Genomic DNA, 20,251 nt, shown 5'->3' with positions numbered 1-20,251 from the left:
GCAAGCATTTGTCTATTTTGCTGACAACTTTCTTATAAGGTAGCATGTTATTTTCCTATCAGTGTTGTTGGCCATGTTACAAGATTTTTGTTTAATGTTCTGACAAGTCTTGTACAACTGAGTTTCTTTCACTATTCATGTCTTTTGGTCAAAGTGTTCATCAGTAAAATAATCATCTCAAAGAACAAATGAAATTAGTGTTAAGTGCCAAGATTGGTTACTTTAATAGCTTGGCATAGTCACCTTCTTTATTATTTAAAATATTAAAATTAACAACATGGCAAAGAGTTGTAAACATAATTAACCAGGATGACATTATGATAGATCTCATGAATGTGTTCCTTTTATTCTTCTCTGCTAGTCAATGTTTAAGTTGTGATCGAATATTATATTATTATAACATTTTATATGATGTTAAAGTATTATATTACATAACATTACAATATTATGTAATCTTTTTTCTGTGATGTAAAGCCTCTGAATATTAGTAAAGCTAACAAAATCTTGATCGAAGCAACTGATACAGCTGCAGGTGCTAGTTAAGTTACAGGTACAGAATCTCTTGTGCAAGGATGTATTTGAAGTTCAGAATTTAGACATCTTTTAGTTTTAAAATGAAAAAAATATTTAATTGTAGTGTTAATACATGACACAAACTGTAAGAGCCTACATCAGACTAAATTGTACTAAGTAGCAGAAAAAAATTAATTGCTCATTTAAATGTTTTTCTTCTCCCCTATTATATTCCTTTATTTCTCCCCTAAAAGAGGAGCAGTCTTTTAGAATACACTGATGGATGACCACTTTCATGCCTGGGAATGGGGGGGGGGGGGGGAGCTTTTTTTTTTTTTTTTTTTACTTTTTGAACAAAGCCTGCATTTTATGACTTTTAAAGGATAAGACTGAGATGAAAATCTGAGGTCACATATGCAGTACAACTGTACTGAGACAGATAGCTATAAAACTAACCACAGACTAAGTGCCTCAGTAATGTCTATGTGTAGTTAACGCATGCTAATGCAAATAACTTCACATCTACAGCATTACTCTCTTCTAGCCAAGAATGGCACTCAGAGCTTGCGGATTCCGCATTATCTTTCCTTCAACTATGAAGAAATAACAGCAGAACTTGGTTCTTAGCATGTTCAACTCTATATAAATAGAAGTTTTCCAACAGAAAAATTTAGTAGAGGACATTCAATAAGCTATTGCTATTATGATTTTGCTAAGTTTGCATTACACTAATGAAAGCTAACAAGATAAACTAATCCTGGAATAACAGGGAATTGAAAGGTACCAACAGTCGCGGAAGTGTTTCTTGATTAAGATCAAGTGTAACAAGATCCTGATACTAAGTCAAAAAGTTTACTCTGGCGCAAACTCTGCTCAAAGACTACAGATTGCAGAGTATGGAAGTTGAACATGTAAGCAAGGTTATTCCTGTTACCTAACAGACACTGATTTTTAGATTTATTAAGTCTGACAAATCAGTTTTGAACTGATTTATTATTGCAAAACAAAATTTAAGTGTCTCTTTAACTAAAATTTAGCTAAAGGAATCTATTTATTGTATATCTCCTGGCAAACACAAGGTGGTTGATTATGTTTTTATTTTGTTTAAATAAATGTACTTCAGTACATAAAATAAGTAATTTTGGAAATGTGTCAGTCATTCTGACACTAACTAGTTGTTCAGATGTCAACTATGATATTTAATGGACCGCTTCTTAACATGTCAGGCAGCCTGCTACTAAGGGTGAGAAGCATTCATGAAATGGCCTCTAAAACTCTTGTGAAGGACAATACCTATTGAGACCATCATTCTCCACAAACACAGTTTCTCCAGAACAAAAATACACAGCACAATAATTTCAGCTTAAGATTTTGCAACTAAATAGAACGTGATGGATACTTAAGGAACTAAGATGGGGGGACACACTAGAGATTCATTACAAAATTATGTTTAATTCTCATGCTTTATACACTAACAGAGAAAGATCTTAAATACCACCATTATATATTTTCAGAGCAGACTAGTAATCATTTTTTAAGTATCTTGCTTAAGTTGGTGGTCTTTTGATACATTTTTACTTATCAATAAAATCCTGCTACAACTCTCTAACAATACAACTGTTAAGATGAGACCCAAAGCTGTACCTTGTTGAAGAGAGCCTAATTCCTATTTTGGGTTTCTGTAGTATTGATATTCCAAAATACTAACAGACGGTCTACCCAAGTTTTCCTTCAAATTCCATGACTACACCTGAAAGAACATTACAATAGCTACAGTAGTGGGTGGTAACTGAGAAAAGATATTTTTAAAGAAAATTTCAGTTCTTGGGACATTAAGCATCCCATGCGATCCAGTTACAAAATTCTGAATTGTGAGATCTTCAATCAAATTGAAACACGTGATTCATTTAAGATGAAAATATATGTAATCAAATCTAGCTTCAATTGTAAAACAAAGTAAGTAGGGAATAGCCTGAAAGTCACAAAACTATTAAATGCATTACACAGATTATGCTACAAGCTGTGAAAATAAGCCAAAATACCATATACTGCCAAGCAGAGGGAAGGAGAGGAGTAATTATGAAACCAGAAATTAAGCACTGATCCTGGAACATTCACAGAACTATTTTGAAAGATTATTAACATAATCTTTTCCATTGAAAAATAACAACAAAAAAACACTCACTATAAAAGGATTGGGGGAGGGGGTTACAAATTTTGACACTTTTAATTGGTACATCTCAAATTCAACATATTAACAGCTAATAATTATTTGTTACTAAACTTTAGATTATAGGATCAGTACAAATTTCTTAAGGAGTTTTCAAAGCCTTAAAATAAATTTATGCAATATGCACTAAATCTACCATACTGTAGGTCCCCTTGGCAAGAACTAAAACTTACTCAAACTATACTATTTTAAATCTCTTGTTTTGGTGTTACGTATAGGACTGTTGAATTTTCGCCTTTTTTTTTTTTTTTTTTTTTACATGCTTTTGGTAACATGCAATATTTACAGTATAGCAAAAAAAAAATTTTTTTCCCATCTTCAATCACCATCTTCCTTTTCTATATTATACAGTGTGCATGATTATGCAAAACACCAACTTCATTTACAATCAAAATAAACATTGCATTCACTACAAGTTTAAGGAAAATGTATAAGCAAAATTGGTAATTTTCTTATGAAGAGGTGCCTTTGATGAACATTGTCTTGGATGTTACACGGAGCTTCCAAAAAAGACAATAAAATCTTTTTGAAGTACATAGTGCTGTAAAAGAAACTAAACATTAATCTTCTTTGAAATTGATAGACTAAATAAACCAAACGTAGCATCTGAACTTTATATCCTCTGTTCTTTGTAACACATATCCAGCACAGTCTTCTCTAACAAAAATATTTACGCTACCACAAACAAATGGACCTACAGTAACATTTAGTAGTCCTGCTGAAAGCTAATGGGTGCCTTAAGCAAAGGAAGAAATATTAGGATACCATGCAGGTTTACTGAACTCACCTGACAGAGGTGTAAAACCATTTTCTAGGAGCAGAGATGCATGCACAAAAGTAAGAATATGATTGCAAGTAACAGACTTTCATGACAACATCTTCAAAACGAACAAGAAAGCATCCTGGTAAAAATAAAAAGCAAAATTTCAGGGTTCCTCACCTCTCGCTTTGCAAGCAGCACATTAGGAACAATATGAGGCAGGCAGCGTCCCAACATTAACATGACACTTTTTTCACTGTCTGCAATTCGAGATACCTAGAAAACCAAGTATATTAACTTACTTTTTTTTAATTGAAGCACAGGAATAGAAAAACATCTTTTTAGAGGAATAGTAAGAATTGCTGCAGGCTGATCATTTAACCAAAAATATTTAATTCGCTCACATACTAACTCATTAGTTTCTGGTCTTGCAGTTGGTACGCCAACTTCAAAAGCATGAATCTACTTGTTGAGACTCGAAACTTTCCAGTAATTACATAGTTACAGCTAGGTATCATACTTAAGCTAAAATCCCTATTTCTTAAGTTTCATGCACTTAAATTTATCTTTCTATTTACATTACGAAGTCCTGTAACAAAACAATTATTGCTAGTTTAACTATTGCTACCATGCAGAATAAAGGACACGCTAGTTTATGCCAACTGGAATTTACCTCTGATCCCAAACGGCTGTCTGCTGACATCCGACAGAAGGACAGTAGTGCTTGATGGAAAGCTGGTGACAATTTCCTGAAATACCATCAGAAAGGGAGGGGAAGAAAAAAATAACAGATCAGAAGGGTAACTGAACAAGTCCTTTGACTCTGGTTTAACCAGCTAGATAAAATGACATTCAAAAGCTTGTTTTCCATGAAGCACATAGCAGAGCTGTTTAAAATTATCTTTGACTTTTAGGGTTTTTAGTTTGCAGCAAGGCAACAGTGGATGTACTAATTAACAAGTTACTTTTAGCTCCTAAAAAGGAAACATCTTTCAAACTGCTTCACAGACAAAAATAGGACAAAAGAAGAAAGAAAAGGAAGCTTTGGCAATACAAGAGGAAGCAGGCAATTCTGAAAAGCAAGGAAAAAATATCAAGCAAACAGCAGTTTTTGCTCAATGTTCTGATTCTGCACATTGGATAAAAATGTTTGAGTAGTCAGTCATTTATTAGCTTCAGGATTAAATCCATACTGCTAAATGGCCACTCTGAAATCTAAATGTTGGCCTTCAGACGGATAGTGAGAGCATCAAAACTAAACTTGAGTTGCTGCCTCCTCCCTGACGTGTGTCTGTAGAAGTACCACCTCACGGTCACATGCAGCACCAGCACACAGCCCAGCTACTCAAAGCCTCAAGCATATACATAAAACCCCGATAAGAGTCTCAGAACTACCTTGTCCAAGGACAATAATTTGGCAGAAGTGTTCTCAGAAAGCAATTATTGGACTGACCACTACATAAAACAGGCTAGTGTCGGCAGCAGCAGCATCCAACTTTTCCCAGTAATGAAAACTCCCTCTACCTTACCTGAAGCATGTATTTAGATGCTAATCAAACATTGCTTCATGCGCTATGCTTAAAAAGAGAACTTGTCTTCCAGAACACACACAGAAAATAACTGACCGTCTATCACCATTTTCTGTTTGAATCCTCTAACTGTATCAGATGAGATTAAGGAAGAAGTCCTATTTCTTATGTGCAAAGTGCTTATCACCTTTTCAACTCTTAAAACTGCCATTTTGTGAGCCTAAGTGCACAAAAACCTACATGCATGTGATTGCACATGTATGGACATATATACATTTTTATTTACTGGATTGAAATATTACACTATAATAAATACATCAACCACTCTTTTCTAACAAAAGCCAAAAACACCCCACACCAACATTAAGAAGCTATGTTCCTACTTAACATTGTTAAAATGAAAACAGAAGGATTTGGATAAATATACCGGGGCATTTCTCCTCTTCTGACTATTTACAAAATACGATACCTAAGAATTCACATTTATTACTTAAAATCAACTATTTTTTTTGACAATATATATTTTTTAAAAAACATGTTTTCAGTTTTAATGAAGTCAGTTTAATTCAGACCAACTTGATTTAATGAAAGGGTTTACTTTAAAAAAAGAATACTAAAAGACCTAGATGGTAGTCAGTTGTAAAGCATCTTGGTTTGATAATCTGCTAGCCCTTAATATGCAAAAGCATTATTGAATGGTGCATTTACAAACTCTACTCAAAGCCTTACAGTTTATTCACACTGGAAGAATAGGAACAGGTGTTGCAAAGCAGTACTGCAATATTAACAGACTCAGAAAGCCCTAGCCAACCTTTGTCTTGGAGGTCTTTTGTCTCAGCGCTCCATAGAAGGTCAAATCCTTATCTACCTGAAACCTTAATTAAACACCTAAATAAGGGCTAAGCTCTATCCCCATTTTGGAGAGACTGAAAAGCTAAGTGTGACAACGTGTCACTAAATTTCTCTGGGGATTAATTAACAGCAAGCTCTGGGCAACATGGATTCCATCACGCCTTCTGGCTACGTACACTCTAGAAAGCTTCTTGATGAAATCTAGTAAAATCCTTGAAGGCTTTTCCTCACAGAAATGAAGACAAACCCAGGCCTCTTGCACACAAGGCAGTGGAAAGTCTTTTCAAGGACCAACAGATGCCAGTAATGAAGATGTTCAAATACAAGGAAGTATGATGCATACAAAAATCAAGCACCACTACTCTATTCCATACATAACTAGGAAAAAAGAGTCAATTTACTGAAAAAAATAGGACTGAATGTTACATACAGAAAACACCTTGTGTTTGGTTCAAATTGCCAAACACCTAAAATGAGTTGAATAAATATATGCGGTGAAGTCTATTTAAGCTACTGCTAGTGCTTTCTCCTTCAATCTGTTATACAAGGCACTTTTCCAAGGATCTCCATGTCCTCATTTTCGGGCATGCACACACATCTGTTCTCACTGCAGTTACACAAAGCAGGCACACTTGCTCTTCTAGCCTTTCATCCCATCTGAGCAAGATTTTTGCCAAGAATCCATTCTGTAGCTCCTGCAGTAACAATCTTGCCTTTTAGAACCGCGGCTTAGCATTTATTGCAGCTTTTTAATACCCTTTGAATAAACTGTAGTGATTGTCTTCTACAAACAACTGCCCCCAGTCTGAAGGAAATAAATACACAGCACTTGAACAATGCTTCTTCTCCCACAGATCTCAAAATACTTAAGAAAGCATTTAATTCTTAATAGAACATTACTGTATTACAAGCCAAGTTTGTAACCCAGGAAGACAATTCATAGATAAAAATCTATAAAACACTATCAAACATGGCTTCCTTTGACCCTTCAATGACACGTCAAACAGAACTTTCAGTACAAAAATAGCTAAACATTACACACACATTACCTATTTCTGCAGTGAACACTGTATGAGTGGACTTTTGAAGTTAACATTCTCAATGTGAATTCAAGGTTCTCTTCAACTACTTTTCAAATAAATTCACTTGCATATAGATTTTAAAATTTCAGTTTTAACTACTTTATTTTTATTTAACTACTTATTTAGTATTTAACTATTTTTCTAAAGATGTCAGATTCCTCTGGAGATACTCATAGTTCCTTCCTCACTCACTGATCTCCCCCTATTTTGATACCTATCCTCTACTATCCCTAAAACCATCAATCTACCATTCATATTCTTAATTCCTCCTGGCACTCCCAATTACTCTAAACAAAAAAACGTGCAGAAAGTCACAGTTGAAAGTAGGCATACACATTTATAATTCATGTATGACACGTACAAATTTTGACTATTGAGGTTTACTTTCCCATTAAACGCTAGTAAGTTCAGCTAGAATAGATTAAATTAGTAGTAATACTCTAACCCACTGTATTCAGAAATCAGACATCTTTACTGCTGCTTTATTCTAAAGAGGATATATCACTAAAAAACTGTCTCTATCCACTAGGATTGAGTGAGAGAAGTTTGGTAAATCTAGGGTGAACAGGACTTAGAATTTGCAAGAAAAGTTAATTACTAGCAAGGGTAGCAACTCACTTTTTTTTGAGTGGGTTGGGGAGGAGAGCAGGAGGCAGCGGTAATTTTCAGCCTGTATTGATTTTCCATCTTCACAGAGTATTACAAACAAGGATTTCTGCTTGGTAATATTTTCAGATACATACCTTTAGCTGTATATACTCTTAGTATCTGGGTGGCCCACATTACTTCCAATAGCTACACAGTTACTTATCTATTACTTACTGGACATCTTACTTTCTCTCTTCACTATAATGCTTAAGAAGATTGCATATTGGAGAGATTTTGTTACGAACACCCAGACACAAACCCATTGCTTCCAAGTAAAAACATGAATACTCTATTTTCATTAAAAGAATTAAAGTTACGTAAAGAAGAACTGCCCAGAATTCAAAGCTCAAAAAGCAGAATGTCATTGGTAACCTTTATTGGTTATTAAAATAAATAATAATTTTTAAAAAAAGATATATGGTTGTGTTATATACTGTAAGAATAACAATAAGCACTTGCATCTACATACGAAAAGCAAAAATTTCCCCAACCAGTCTTCAAGTAGAACAGAAGAGATTTCATTACAAAATTAAATTTTAACGGAGAACGGAAACATCCTGTCTTCTCATTCATCATATTGATTTTAGCTTTTTCTGTTGTTGTTGTTGCAAGGAACAGGGCAACTTTTAGAAACAAGTAGGAGGTGAAAATAAAGCCTTAATGTTGATGCTAAAAATTATCTTCCCTAAAACCCATCAGGAACAATATGTGAAAATACCAGCAGTACGCCCTAAAGGTATATTAAGTCTTTCATTTGTATTCAGAACATGAAGTGATCTATGCCTGCTGCAGAATTTTACTGTTAGAAAAATATCTATCCACTTTACAAAAATTTTTAATTAGAGTATTTCAGTTAAAACTTATCACCAACCTATTAGGTTTATCAAAGTGGACTGCAGCTTTAGTTGATGGAGCACAAGAGGACAGTTTCTCTGTTTCTTTACGGGGCACAGAATTTAGCGTATCATCTTTAGAAGTCCTTGAATCCACTTCAGCTGATAAAGAAAGGCTTTTCTCCTCAGTGTTTCCATGTTTATTGTCATTCTCAGAGCTCTTGATATCCAAGTACCGTCCATTGTCCTCTGAGACTGTGAGAGGCACTTGTTTTGAAGAAGGATGGGGAGCTACACCATAAACTGTTGACACAGCAAAGTTTTCATTCTTGAGGAAGTCTATTTCACTAAAAAATTAAAGCAAACAATGAAATATTTTTGTAACTTTCATGAGAAGGTTGTTGGAATCACAAGACAAGCAAGGAAATAAGGACAACATACTGAACAGCTCCCTCTTTATCTCCAGTATGTTCAAAACTTCCATTAATAGACATAATTCTGCATCACACAAGGTCTTCAAATAAGCACCAGTTTACCAGAGTTCTTTAGTCAATAATTAGCAGTAAGAAAAATGCTGCATTCAGAATAAGTGAATCAATTATATAAATGAATAAAAAGAGCTAGCATTACATGCTTCTGGCTGAACTCTAAGCACTGAAACATTGTCAGGAGACAGAAATCCATCTGGGGTGCAAAACTTAAAATGCTATAGCAGGGAATTAATACATACCATCCCACATGGCTTTCAAATGGTATCTGTGCAGATCAATAAAGCCACTGAAAAACTACACGCTTGCCCTTACGTTGTATTGATGCATCTCTTAAGAGAAATTATATTTTATTGCTTACAGAACCATATGTTTTGACCAAACATTTGAAGTCTTTTTGTTTTTGTTAAAGATACTGTCACTTCTACTAGTCTTGCACTGTAGAAGGAAAACCTATATTGAAATAAGTTATTAAAACAAACACCTTTAACAGTGTTTGCAAGCTGTACGCACTGCAGTACTGAGGAGCGAAATACAGCTGACTCAAGAGAAAACTTACACAAAACACATCAGAACTGATTCTGTTTTCAATTAGGTAAATAAAGAAGTTGCCTTGAAAGAACAAAGCTCATTACAGAATTAAATGATGTAGGTAATAAAATGCGACTACTCAGTTTGAAGCCTCGTTTTTTCCTTCAAATCAAATAGCACGTATTAAAAGGGAAGACTGCCCTGTTCCAAAGAACTCCTAGTAATCCCACTGTTATAAATTATGTTGTCATAACTGTTCTAGAAAAACACTGAGAAGTTATTTCAACATTTCTTTCCAGTCAAGCAGATTGATAAGTACATACCTCTCAAGTCTTTGGATTTGTTCCATCAAAGACCATTTCTCACTGTTTAACACACTAATTTGATCTTCTAATTTTTGCACTATTAAACATTGCTAAATACAAGACAGAAACAAAAGAGTTTAGTACAGTAAAGTAGCAATGCGAACAGCTGAAATATTTCTTCTGTACAATCTCTTACTTCTATTGATTGTGGTGTTGTTTCAAATACAGGGATGTTCCCAAGTATAGGAGTGGCAGCCTCCAATTCATCATCATCTACACCAACTGATACATCCACCACATCTCTCGCAGTAACATGATGGTTTCCAAAGTCACGATAGAGTTGTAACAGGTCAGGAGGTTTTGGAATGTTCAATCCTACATCATCCCACAGTTCAAAATCCTTCAAGGGAATAAGAGAAACCAAACTAAACCATACTTCCTCTTAGTATGTTTTTTCTTCCTCATTTAACTGTAGGTCTGTATTTGCTGTAGAACAGCAAAACAGTCGTGTCAAAGTTGCACTGTAGTAACAAGGAAATCTTGAAAGAGGTAACAAGAAACAAAAGTAGAAAAACATCTCATTTCATGAAATAAAGCATTTCACACTAAAGACAGCTCTAGGTTGTGTACTCAACAGAGATCCTTCCAAAACACACAGCACACTTTTTATTTCTTCTGGATGCAAATACTTTTGAGAATCAGATACATTGCTGATCAAACTCCAGCAGAAGTCTGTAAAGTTGGTAGAAGACTGACAGGGCTATCATTTTGTTCCCATCTCATTCACAAGTGCAGGTATAGTCTTCCAGAAGCAGACAGTCAAATTGCTCTGAAGATGACTGACAGCGTGCACGTGCTCAGCAAAATCTAGACATAATGTTATTAACTGTACATGGGTGAAAACAACAGTAGGGCCTCCCATCTCAAACCACTACTACATGACTTTACTTTTTTCATTGACATGTAACCATTCTATTACTACAAGATTATTTCACATTCCTACGTATAAGCAGGTGTACACCTTTCCACAGGAGTTGTAATGCTTGCTTTCAGGGCATTAAATCTCAAATACATATACATAGTCAAGAGTTTTTTTCTACTCTTCAAAATTTTCACTATGTTTTGTCATAGTCTAGTTATATACATGTATTTGAACAAATAATCCTTATTTTGTGAAAGAATGACATTAATCTAGAAAAAACAATGTGCATGCTATACATTAACTTAGTATGTTTATGTTTACTCTCTACAATTGAGAACTTTGTTTTTGTTAGTAACCTTACAACATAAAACATTTCTAGCTGAGAAAAATGCAAAAAGCAGGGAGAAGCTATTCATCTTATTTGGTTTTGGGGCTGTACCCTCACAAGTTTATGTATGAAGACCTATTAAACTCCACTTTTAAGTGGGTGATCCAGCAAGTATTTTTAATTATTTTCTTTAGAGATGAAGGTTCGAACTGTAGGAAAAAAACCTAGGGGATTAGTTAGAGAGAGAACTGGTTGAAATTCGCATAGAGAAATATTTAATTCTACTAGAAATATTCCAGTGTTGTGCTACATATATATTGAATGTTGATGACATCACTTTCTTTACCCAGTAAGAGTTATTATGTAACTAGAACCTTCCCAAAAGAGATATAAAACTGATCATCTTAAGAAAAATGCATTAAAGCACAGCTATGTTATGAAATACCTAAGATAAGACCTTATTACAAAGAGACTGGATTCAGCGTCACAGTGTGATTAAATATACACATAAATATACGCTCAGGAGATGACAAAGAATGAGTATAATTAATCATCCCACACAAATCAACTATTTAAGGCCACGTGCTGGAGGACGGCGTTGCAAAGCTCATGGAAGCCCTGCAGTGCGGGGCTGTCTTCCTGAGCCTGCAGGACAGCAGGGCCACGCTGCAGCTGCAAGGGGAGGCCAGGCACGCTACCCTTCATCTCTTCAAATTTTCTGTTGCTGAGGTGAGGACCCAGCTCCAAGTGCTGATGTCTGGCTTGGTGACTTGCATCAAGAACCTAGAGGAATGTCTCGAAGATCTGTGTGTGGTTGTGCAACAGGGCAAGGGGAGAAAGGAGATCAGCCTCCATCTGCTGCCGTGGTATCATCTCTCTCCCACCAAAGGTTTCCGCAGGTGAGCTGGTTCAGAGAACCACGTGAGGTAGCAGTTAAGAAGCTACGTTATCACTCTTTGTCCCACACTTCTCTTCATGAGCTCTAGCCAGATTGGCCAGGAGAGATGCAAATGTGTGGGCTGGGCAGCAGAGGTGCTACTTCTCTTTTCCTGCTTGGGCTGGCCTGTTCCCAAAGCTGGCCAGGGCCTTCCCAGACCACCTTGGGCAGAAGAGATCCTGCATGGGACTAGAGAAAGCAGCACTGTGACAGTGTGCAGGAGCACAACTTTGCCCCCCCATGGATGACACCACACCTTCATCTGTGTGTGTGGAAGTTACCTTACGGAGGCAAGTTGCCTTTACTGTGAAGGTGACAGAGCACTGGAAAAGGTTGCTGTGGAGTCTCCTTCTCTGGAGATATTCAAAACCCTACTGGATGTGATCCTGTACCACATGCTGTATGTGACCCTGCTTGGCAGGGGGGCTGGACCAGATAATCTCCAGAGGTCCCTTCCAGCCTCAGCCATTCTGTGATTCTGTGACAAAGTCATGTTCAAGATTTTATGACATCCAGATCCTTGAGTTTAACTGGAAGGACGTCCATCAGAATACAGAGAAGTGTAGAAGTACATATAACTCATAGTATAATTAAACAGTTGTAACAAAAAGTTGAAACAAAATGTATGCTTAACTTTAGTTTCAAGAAATAAGTTATTAGTGTTACTATGGCTAACTACTGGAAGCAGCTAGCTATTTGTTGCTCTAAGAACAAAGCAAAGCTATGCAATTAAGTATTATCTTAAGAATGATTACAATATTATATATATTTATTATTAAAATAGTATACGTAAGTTTGATATTAAATATATACAAAAGCCAGCAATGTGCACTTGCAGCAAATAAGCCTAACATATTCTGGACTGCACTAGGCAAAGTGTTGCCAGCAGGTCAAAGGAGGTGATTCCCTCCATTCAGCACTAGTGAGGCCACACTAGAGGCGCCATACGTGAAGTGTGGTGCCCAGTTCTGGGTTCCCCAGTACAAAGGAGACATGCGCATACCGGAGAGACGGTAAGGGCCACAAAGATGATGAAGGGATTGGAGTACCTCTCCTATGAGGAAAGGCTGAGAGAGCTGGGACTGTTCAGCTTGGGCAAGAGAAAAGTCAGGGGGATCTCACCGATGTGTATAAACACCTGACGGGAGGCTGCAAAGCAGATGGAGCCAGGCTCTTCTCAGTGGTGCCCAGTGACAGGACAAGAGTCAATGGGCACAAGTTGAAATGCAGGAGGTGCCATCTGAACAACAGGAAACTGTGAGGGTGAATGAGTACTGGCACAGATTGACCAGAGAGGTTGTGGAGTCTCCATCCTTGGAAATCTTCAAAAGCCATCTAGACACAATCCTGGACAATCCACTCTACGCCAGCCCTGCTTGAGCAGGGATCTGGACCAGATTAATTCCAGAGGTCCCTTCCAACCTCAGCCACACTCTGATATTAAGTATTTGACTTTCTAGATATGTAAGCTGAATAGTGAAATACAAATTGAGATAGTTTTCATCATCTTGTTTTGGTTCCTTTACAGAAAGCAAGCATTCTAGTTTCCTTCCTACAAATTCTGAGGATATACTCCTCTAAATGCTGTGTTTTCAGGTGATGCTTTATTTATGAAAATGCTAACATACTTAACTCTTAGAATACTCATCTTAACATTACTTAAGTTCACTACAAAATCCGAATATGGGAAGCGGACATGTAAAAAAAAAAAAAGCACATAAGACCTTACCTGATCATGGTTTTCATCTGAAAATGTTATTGACGTAAGCTTGTAACTATTCTTCAATAAAAATTCATTAACTAGGAAGTTTAGAGCTCTTTTCTCAAGAGGTCTGATTGGCTCCTAGAAAAAAAAAGAAAACAATACACTACTTCTGTGGTTCATTCTCCTGCCATCTACTGAAGGCATGTCTGGATTAATGTCCATGCAAAGCCCAGTTATCACCAACCACCTACCTGAATTTCAGGACTTGATTTATAATTTTTTCGTTCCTGCAAAGGAACTTCATTTTCTGGGGAGGAAAAAAAGAAGTAACTAAATTTTACTCTTTCAGAGAGGATGAGCTCAGCTACTTCTACATTGTTCAAAGTAGAGACTTAAGAAAAGGTTTATGTACACCACCTGCAGCCTGAGTCAGGTTGGCTCGGAGGGCCTGTATGGTCTCCTTGGCTTTCCGTAGTTCAAATTCCAGGACTGGACAGGGATTTGGATTAAACACACACAGGCATCCAACCAAGGCAAGGGAAACAAAAAATAAAATATAAAAAGCAAGGATGGGTGTGAAAAAAAATATACAGTTCGTATTAAACAGAAAGCATGCAATCTTTATGGAACTTATGAACACATGCAGCAGAGTTGGTCTGAAAGCAAACTGGTGAACATTTTCCATAGTTCCATTGGCCTTAAGTTAGCTCTATCAAAATTTCAAGCTGTCTGACAAGGACTCGCTGTAGGGTGTTTTGTTTTTGTTTTTAATTTTGTATATTAATTGGATTTTTTTTTTTTTAATTTCTCCCCCAGCTACAGTCGGTTGATACTGTTAAGCATTTTGATTTCTAGGCGGTGGGGGACTACATGGGTGATCAGAGGACAGATCTAAAAAAAGCAAATACATGCTGGTGGCAGTGTTAGCTGTTTCCATGTAGCAATGCTGAAACCTTAATATAAATGTACTGTCCCACCAAGTACACTTTTTTTTTTTTGAAAATGAACTTATATACTGAAATTTTACTACCTCAAATGGCAGAATTTGAAACATAGTTCATACTCTTACTAAAAACCCATCTCTTTTTAAAACCTTTTTGTTTTACTATACGTTTTCAGGAGTCACAGAATAATTTCTGTTAATTAAATGTATTGAAGGGAATTCAAAACCTAAAGAGATGCACAAGACAAAAAAGCAAAATATGCAGTTTTCTCAATATTTACAGAGAAGCTTACAAAAAAAAAGTATTTGATCCATTATTCTTAAAAGTTTCTGGTGAGCCTTGATCATGCAACACTTTCAATCATCTAAGGTTATTTTAGAGACTCCAAAATACAAAATTCTAGCTGCCACTTCCACCTGCCCTCACTTCCATTACTGTTATGAATTTCTCACATTCCATTATTTCCTCTAAAAAGGGCCAGGAGTGCTTTGTTTGCACTAGAATCTCATGTGTTTTAATTTTAAACCACATCTACGCTGCGGTGTCCAATTATAAAGCCTTGTACTTTTGCAAGAAACATAGTACATGCCTTTTTAATAGCCAGTTAGAGCATCTGAAGGAGCCTATTTAGGGAATTGCTAGATGATTTCCATTAATTCCCAGATTACTTTAATTACACTTAAATAAACAGTTATGATAAATAATGAGTCTTGTACTTAAATATACAAGATAAGCACAAAACAGCTACCATACCAAAGTGTTAAGCTGCTTGAAACTATTCTAACAGTTACTTAATTTTGATTCCCACACAAAACTAGAAGTGTTGCAGTTGCTTTTAACAAGAATATATTTGAGTGACTTTTAATCATTCCTGGAAATAATTTACCATGGCATTTTGAAATACTTGCAGAGGACAGTACATGGCAGAAACGCTGAATTGGCTCTTGTTTGTAAGAAATGTTACTGAAGACTACAAAAGGTGGTTTCCTTTTTGGAACATCTGTGACTAAGAATTTTTGGATCACTAAGAATTTTTTGCATGCATGGAAAAAAAGATTCACTCAGTTTGCATTTATCCATAAAAACTGAAGGAGTAACTACGGTACACCACGTTTGCTACATGAAAGGAACTTGTTTGATGCACAGAATTTTACTGCAGCGATATAAAAGCGCAACTGAGGATACAATGAATAAAATGTATAAAATCTCTCTAGTAGTCAGCAATGCTGATCTGCAAATACTTCTGTGCAACAAAGTTAGAAAATGCTCTTGTAGTAAGGTATCTGATCATTTTAGTACTTCCTTACATTTGATTTACTAATTGACAGTTACGATTCTAAGTTGAAAGCTACTAATTTTTTAGTTTTTGAAAATAGTAAAGAATTCAAATTAATTAGTTCTTCTGATGGAAATGACTTTGTGTTAACATTTTATTCTCTGAAATTTTTTTAAATGACCAGAACAGTTGCAGATCAGGAGTGCCCTGCACTAGAATGATATAAATAATAATAAAAAAAATGTTAGAAAAACAACACAAACTAGAAAAACTCAGGAATCTCATCAAGGAAAATAGGAATAAGACATGACTGAAGGCGTAGAAAGCCAAAAAACTCATGTCAGACAAACCCATGTCAGACGGCAAGAATTAATTTTTTAGTTAACTGTGACAATGCTGAAAATTCTTAGAAGCCATTAGGACTTCCCCTATTCAACCTTAAAAGATTACTCTGCTGCATGTTTCTCTTTATACAGTAGAAGATTCGGAACATAACATATTTGTGAAGAACTCACTTCAAAGCCTGTCACAACAGTTATACAATTCCACTACAAAACAGGATTGCTATAGTTGCACCTCATTTCCTTGTCTTAGCAATGTAATCATTATAATTGCCACTGTACAAACCTCAGTGTACCCAGAAGTCAACACACTTGGCTTTTATCCAAAGAAGCTTGTTTCCAAGTTTTTATTTATTTTTTGTAAAGTTACAATCTCAATAAAATTTAATTATGATTAGAAGCTCTATTTTAGAACTTATTCTGAAATACAATCTTCTGCCAAAACACATGACGATTTTTAATTCAATGTCTATACTAATGAAATCATTTGTTGATGATCTGCGATTCTCTTCTTAAATAAAAATGCAAACCCCTATCCCCTTTCTTTCTAACCTTTTAGAAGTACTGACTTCTTTTAAAAGAAATGAGCTGGTCTCTCTCTTCCCCCTCTCCTCCTGTTGCAATGCTTGCATACCTTTGCAAACTTAACCCTTTAAAAACACTGATAAAGTCTGCTGAAGTTTAACTTCATGCTTGACTGAATTCATAACGTGTAACTAATTACAGTACTTGGTGAAAGGAGTTCACACTCCTTAAGAATGATGCATAGAAGAGCTTTATTGCAGACAGCCTAGGAAAGGAAAGAACTGAATTGATTCTCTTCTCTTCATCAGGAAAGCAGAGAGCAGAAACTGGGAGCTATGAGGTTGGTTAATCCTCCTGTAAGAGTGCATTCCGGATTTAAGTGGCTGTCTTACTTTTCCTTTTTAAAGAACTCAAATCACTACACCTGCTATTCTGAAAAATATTACTTAGCCCTACTTAAGAGTTGAATTTTCAAGCAAGCAACTAAGGATTAGACCAAGAATTAAGTGCTTCAGTTTTCATGTAGCTAATCTAACACTTAAAAAAATAAGTGCATATGAGTAATGGGTGGCTTGTCTGCTCAGCTTAGAAATTTAAAAATGACTTATTTTCAAGGATCTTATTCTATTCATTCACTTAATGACTTCAGAAGTTGTTGAACCATGGATTCATGGTTACATGAACATTAGTTATAAAGAACAACTTGTGGTTTGTGATATTGAACGATTTGAGACGTACGTGAACAGCACTCTCGTTGGGCAAAGGCAAAAAAGCTGAAGGAATAAACAGTATTTCTAAAATTTTTCAGTATTTACTTCTGTTTACATGGTGTGTTTTTTTTAACCCAATTACACATGAATTCTGAATTCTACATTAGAATTATCTTGTCAGACTTTTGCAAACTTCAGTACGAAATACTTCTGACAACACTCGGAATCTAGTTTGACACTGTGAAGACATTGACGGCATTCCAACATTTTCATTTGAAGTAGACCTCCTCTGAAGCACAGTATCAAGGGCCCCTGTGCTTACCTAGCTTTCTCTGAATTTGGACATACTGTTAGAAGTTTTACTGTTGTTCAATTTCCTCCATCAATTCAAAACTATTCCAGAGGTCCTAAATTAAGCCCTCTAAAACGTGTATGACATCCCATTACATTCAATGGATTTGTGCCTACATCTTGTGTCAATGAGAAAAAATTGGTTGTCAGTGAAGCTAGTATCACAGTACACTTCAAGACCTGATGTTTCCTAATTTCCACTTCCCAGATACAAGTCCTAAGAAGAAGTGACCATATTTACTGTCAGCATGAAACATTTCAGGACATAAAACAGGTAGAACCAAAAGGCAAAGTTGTACTAGAGATGGCTATCAAGCTACAAAAATTATGATCATTCAGAGACTTGAGTGCAAGTTAACAGAGAACTTGTTATCATTCTAAGACTGGGAAGCCAACACTTAACTCATTCGCCTCATTAATGTGTCCAAGTTAACAGGACAAGACCAACTACAGAGAAGATCTGATAGAGCAGCCTGATCTTTAGATTCAACCCTTGGAGACTACCAACCTTGAAAGAAATTAAGGAGATGCACAACTGCTAAACAGGACATAAGACAGAAAATGAGAAGACAGGAACTGGTCCATTTCCACTATGAACAAATTGAACACACAATGGTAGCAAGTGACTACAGACAAGTAGCAGCAAGTCTTACAGACTCCTATTGTGGGCTTTTGTTGTGATTTTTTTTATTTTGTTTTTGTCAATTTTTTCATTTCTGAATTGTGTTCAATATTATTTATTTTTTTAAAAAGGGCTGTACAAAAAGCAGAAACATAAGTCTAGATAACATGAAATCTTCAAAAATAAGTGAGTTTTTGAACTTCTCTTCTCTCCAAGTCCTGACAGTGACAATATTTTATTGCGCTAATCAAAAGATACACATTTTAGCCAGAAATTTACACAGAAAAAAAACAAAGAACACAAATGACTGAAATGGAATTTGATGATTTTTCATTTTATTATCACTGAAATAACAGCATCACATTTCTAAAATTATCAGAACACTAGACGTCAAAGGTAGGTTAGCAATGCTTAATACTTTAAATTACAGAAAGTAGAGTTTTTAGATCACAAATATACATGTGCAGTCAGGCTAAGATGTGGCAGAAGATTCAGTTCAGAATGTCAGATAACCTCTTTACACTGAATACTGGAGGGTATTTGATTTCAAGTTAGGAATTTTTATAGAACAACCAGAGAACAGAAGACCTATTTGGAGGAGGTTTACTAAGCCTAATAAAGCCTTCAGTACTGACCTTATCTTAGTAAGAACTGCTTCGGTACTTAGTCTTATAGAACAAGTTGTTTTTACCTAGTACACTGCAAGATCTAACAATGCATACATTTTTTGAAACTTTGTGTATTATGAATGCATTATCCAATTAGTTACACAGCACTCTAAATCTATATTAAGATCAGGTAAATGAGAAAGAAAATAGATGTTTTCTGTCCGATTAGTTCTGCAATGTTGATCCACACCCTGATGGGTCTTTGTGACTTGCATCTGTTCAGACAAGCTGATGATAAGAGACCCACTTCGCTTCCTTTGATCAGATTCTCCAAATGACAAGTTCACACCAACTCTTCAGAATATTTTTGCTTCTAGGCTTTTTAACTTCAGATGGAATGAGGTGGACTAACAGATTTGAAACACTGAAATCCATTTTTACCAAGACTCTGTCTAGTTATTTCCAATATATATATATTTTTTGACAGGTAAAAGAAGTCTGGCGGCTAAGTCTAACACCATCCGTCAGGGCAAAAACAGAAACATGAAGGCTTTGGACAGTATACGCAGATATTTTTGATTTGGTGCTTTCCAATACAAAAAAGTATTTGTATGGGATATGTTATAACTTCATTTTTCAAGTTCCTCTGACTCAGGATTCATGTCTTTTAAATGACTGATATGACTTCTATCCTTCATTTGACATTTGACTAGGAAATTGATAATAGAAATCATGGACTGTGTCCAAATGGTTAAAAAAAACCCACAAAGATAACAGCATGAGAAATGCATATAAAAAAAAGAAACTACTCAAATCTAACTTTGAGAATTATCAAAAAAACACATGACTATCCGATCATTGCCTCCAGCTTTTGCAATACATTACAATTTTACCTCCTATGGATCAAAGCTCTTTGCTAAGAAGAAAGAATATGAGAAGAAATAAGCAGAATGGGCTACTTACATTTCAAAGCACATTTGCAGCTAAGGACAACTTCAAAAATAGAAGTTATTAGCCAGATTTTTTTCAAAGGAGGAGATGGATATAGAAAGGTTTTGAAATCTCTACTGAAATATTTTTAATGTGCATATTAAAAAATTTCAGTGTTCTGAAGGCACTTCCATGCAAGTCAATTTACTGCTTGGAGGCTGCATACAGAATTGATGCATGAGATTGTAAGCAATTATAATTGAACAGAAATAGGATGTTCT

The 20,251-nt window shown here is 35.7% G+C and overlaps 1 protein-coding gene across 1 annotated transcript in view; it reads right to left on the bottom strand.

The window, feature by feature from the left end:
• Nucleotides 1-20,251, bottom strand: part of RELCH (RAB11 binding and LisH domain, coiled-coil and HEAT repeat containing) — a 75,459-nt gene that overhangs the window by 36,599 nt on the left and 18,609 nt on the right. The window contains 8 exon segments of the mRNA XM_066992522.1: nucleotides 3,684-3,779; nucleotides 4,177-4,252; nucleotides 8,486-8,794; nucleotides 9,790-9,881; nucleotides 9,968-10,171; nucleotides 13,688-13,801; nucleotides 13,915-13,970; nucleotides 14,081-14,152. Of these exon segments, the coding sequence (XP_066848623.1) occupies nucleotides 3,684-3,779; nucleotides 4,177-4,252; nucleotides 8,486-8,794; nucleotides 9,790-9,881; nucleotides 9,968-10,171; nucleotides 13,688-13,801; nucleotides 13,915-13,970; nucleotides 14,081-14,152 (1,019 nt within the window).

The sequence above is a fragment of the Anser cygnoides genome, chromosome 2 (assembly GCF_040182565.1).
Source record: "Anser cygnoides isolate HZ-2024a breed goose chromosome 2, Taihu_goose_T2T_genome, whole genome shotgun sequence".
Classification (NCBI taxonomy): Eukaryota; Metazoa; Chordata; class Aves; order Anseriformes; family Anatidae; genus Anser; species Anser cygnoides.
The sequence above is the reverse complement of the archived record's forward strand: the minus strand, read 5'-3'. Positions and strand labels throughout refer to the sequence as shown.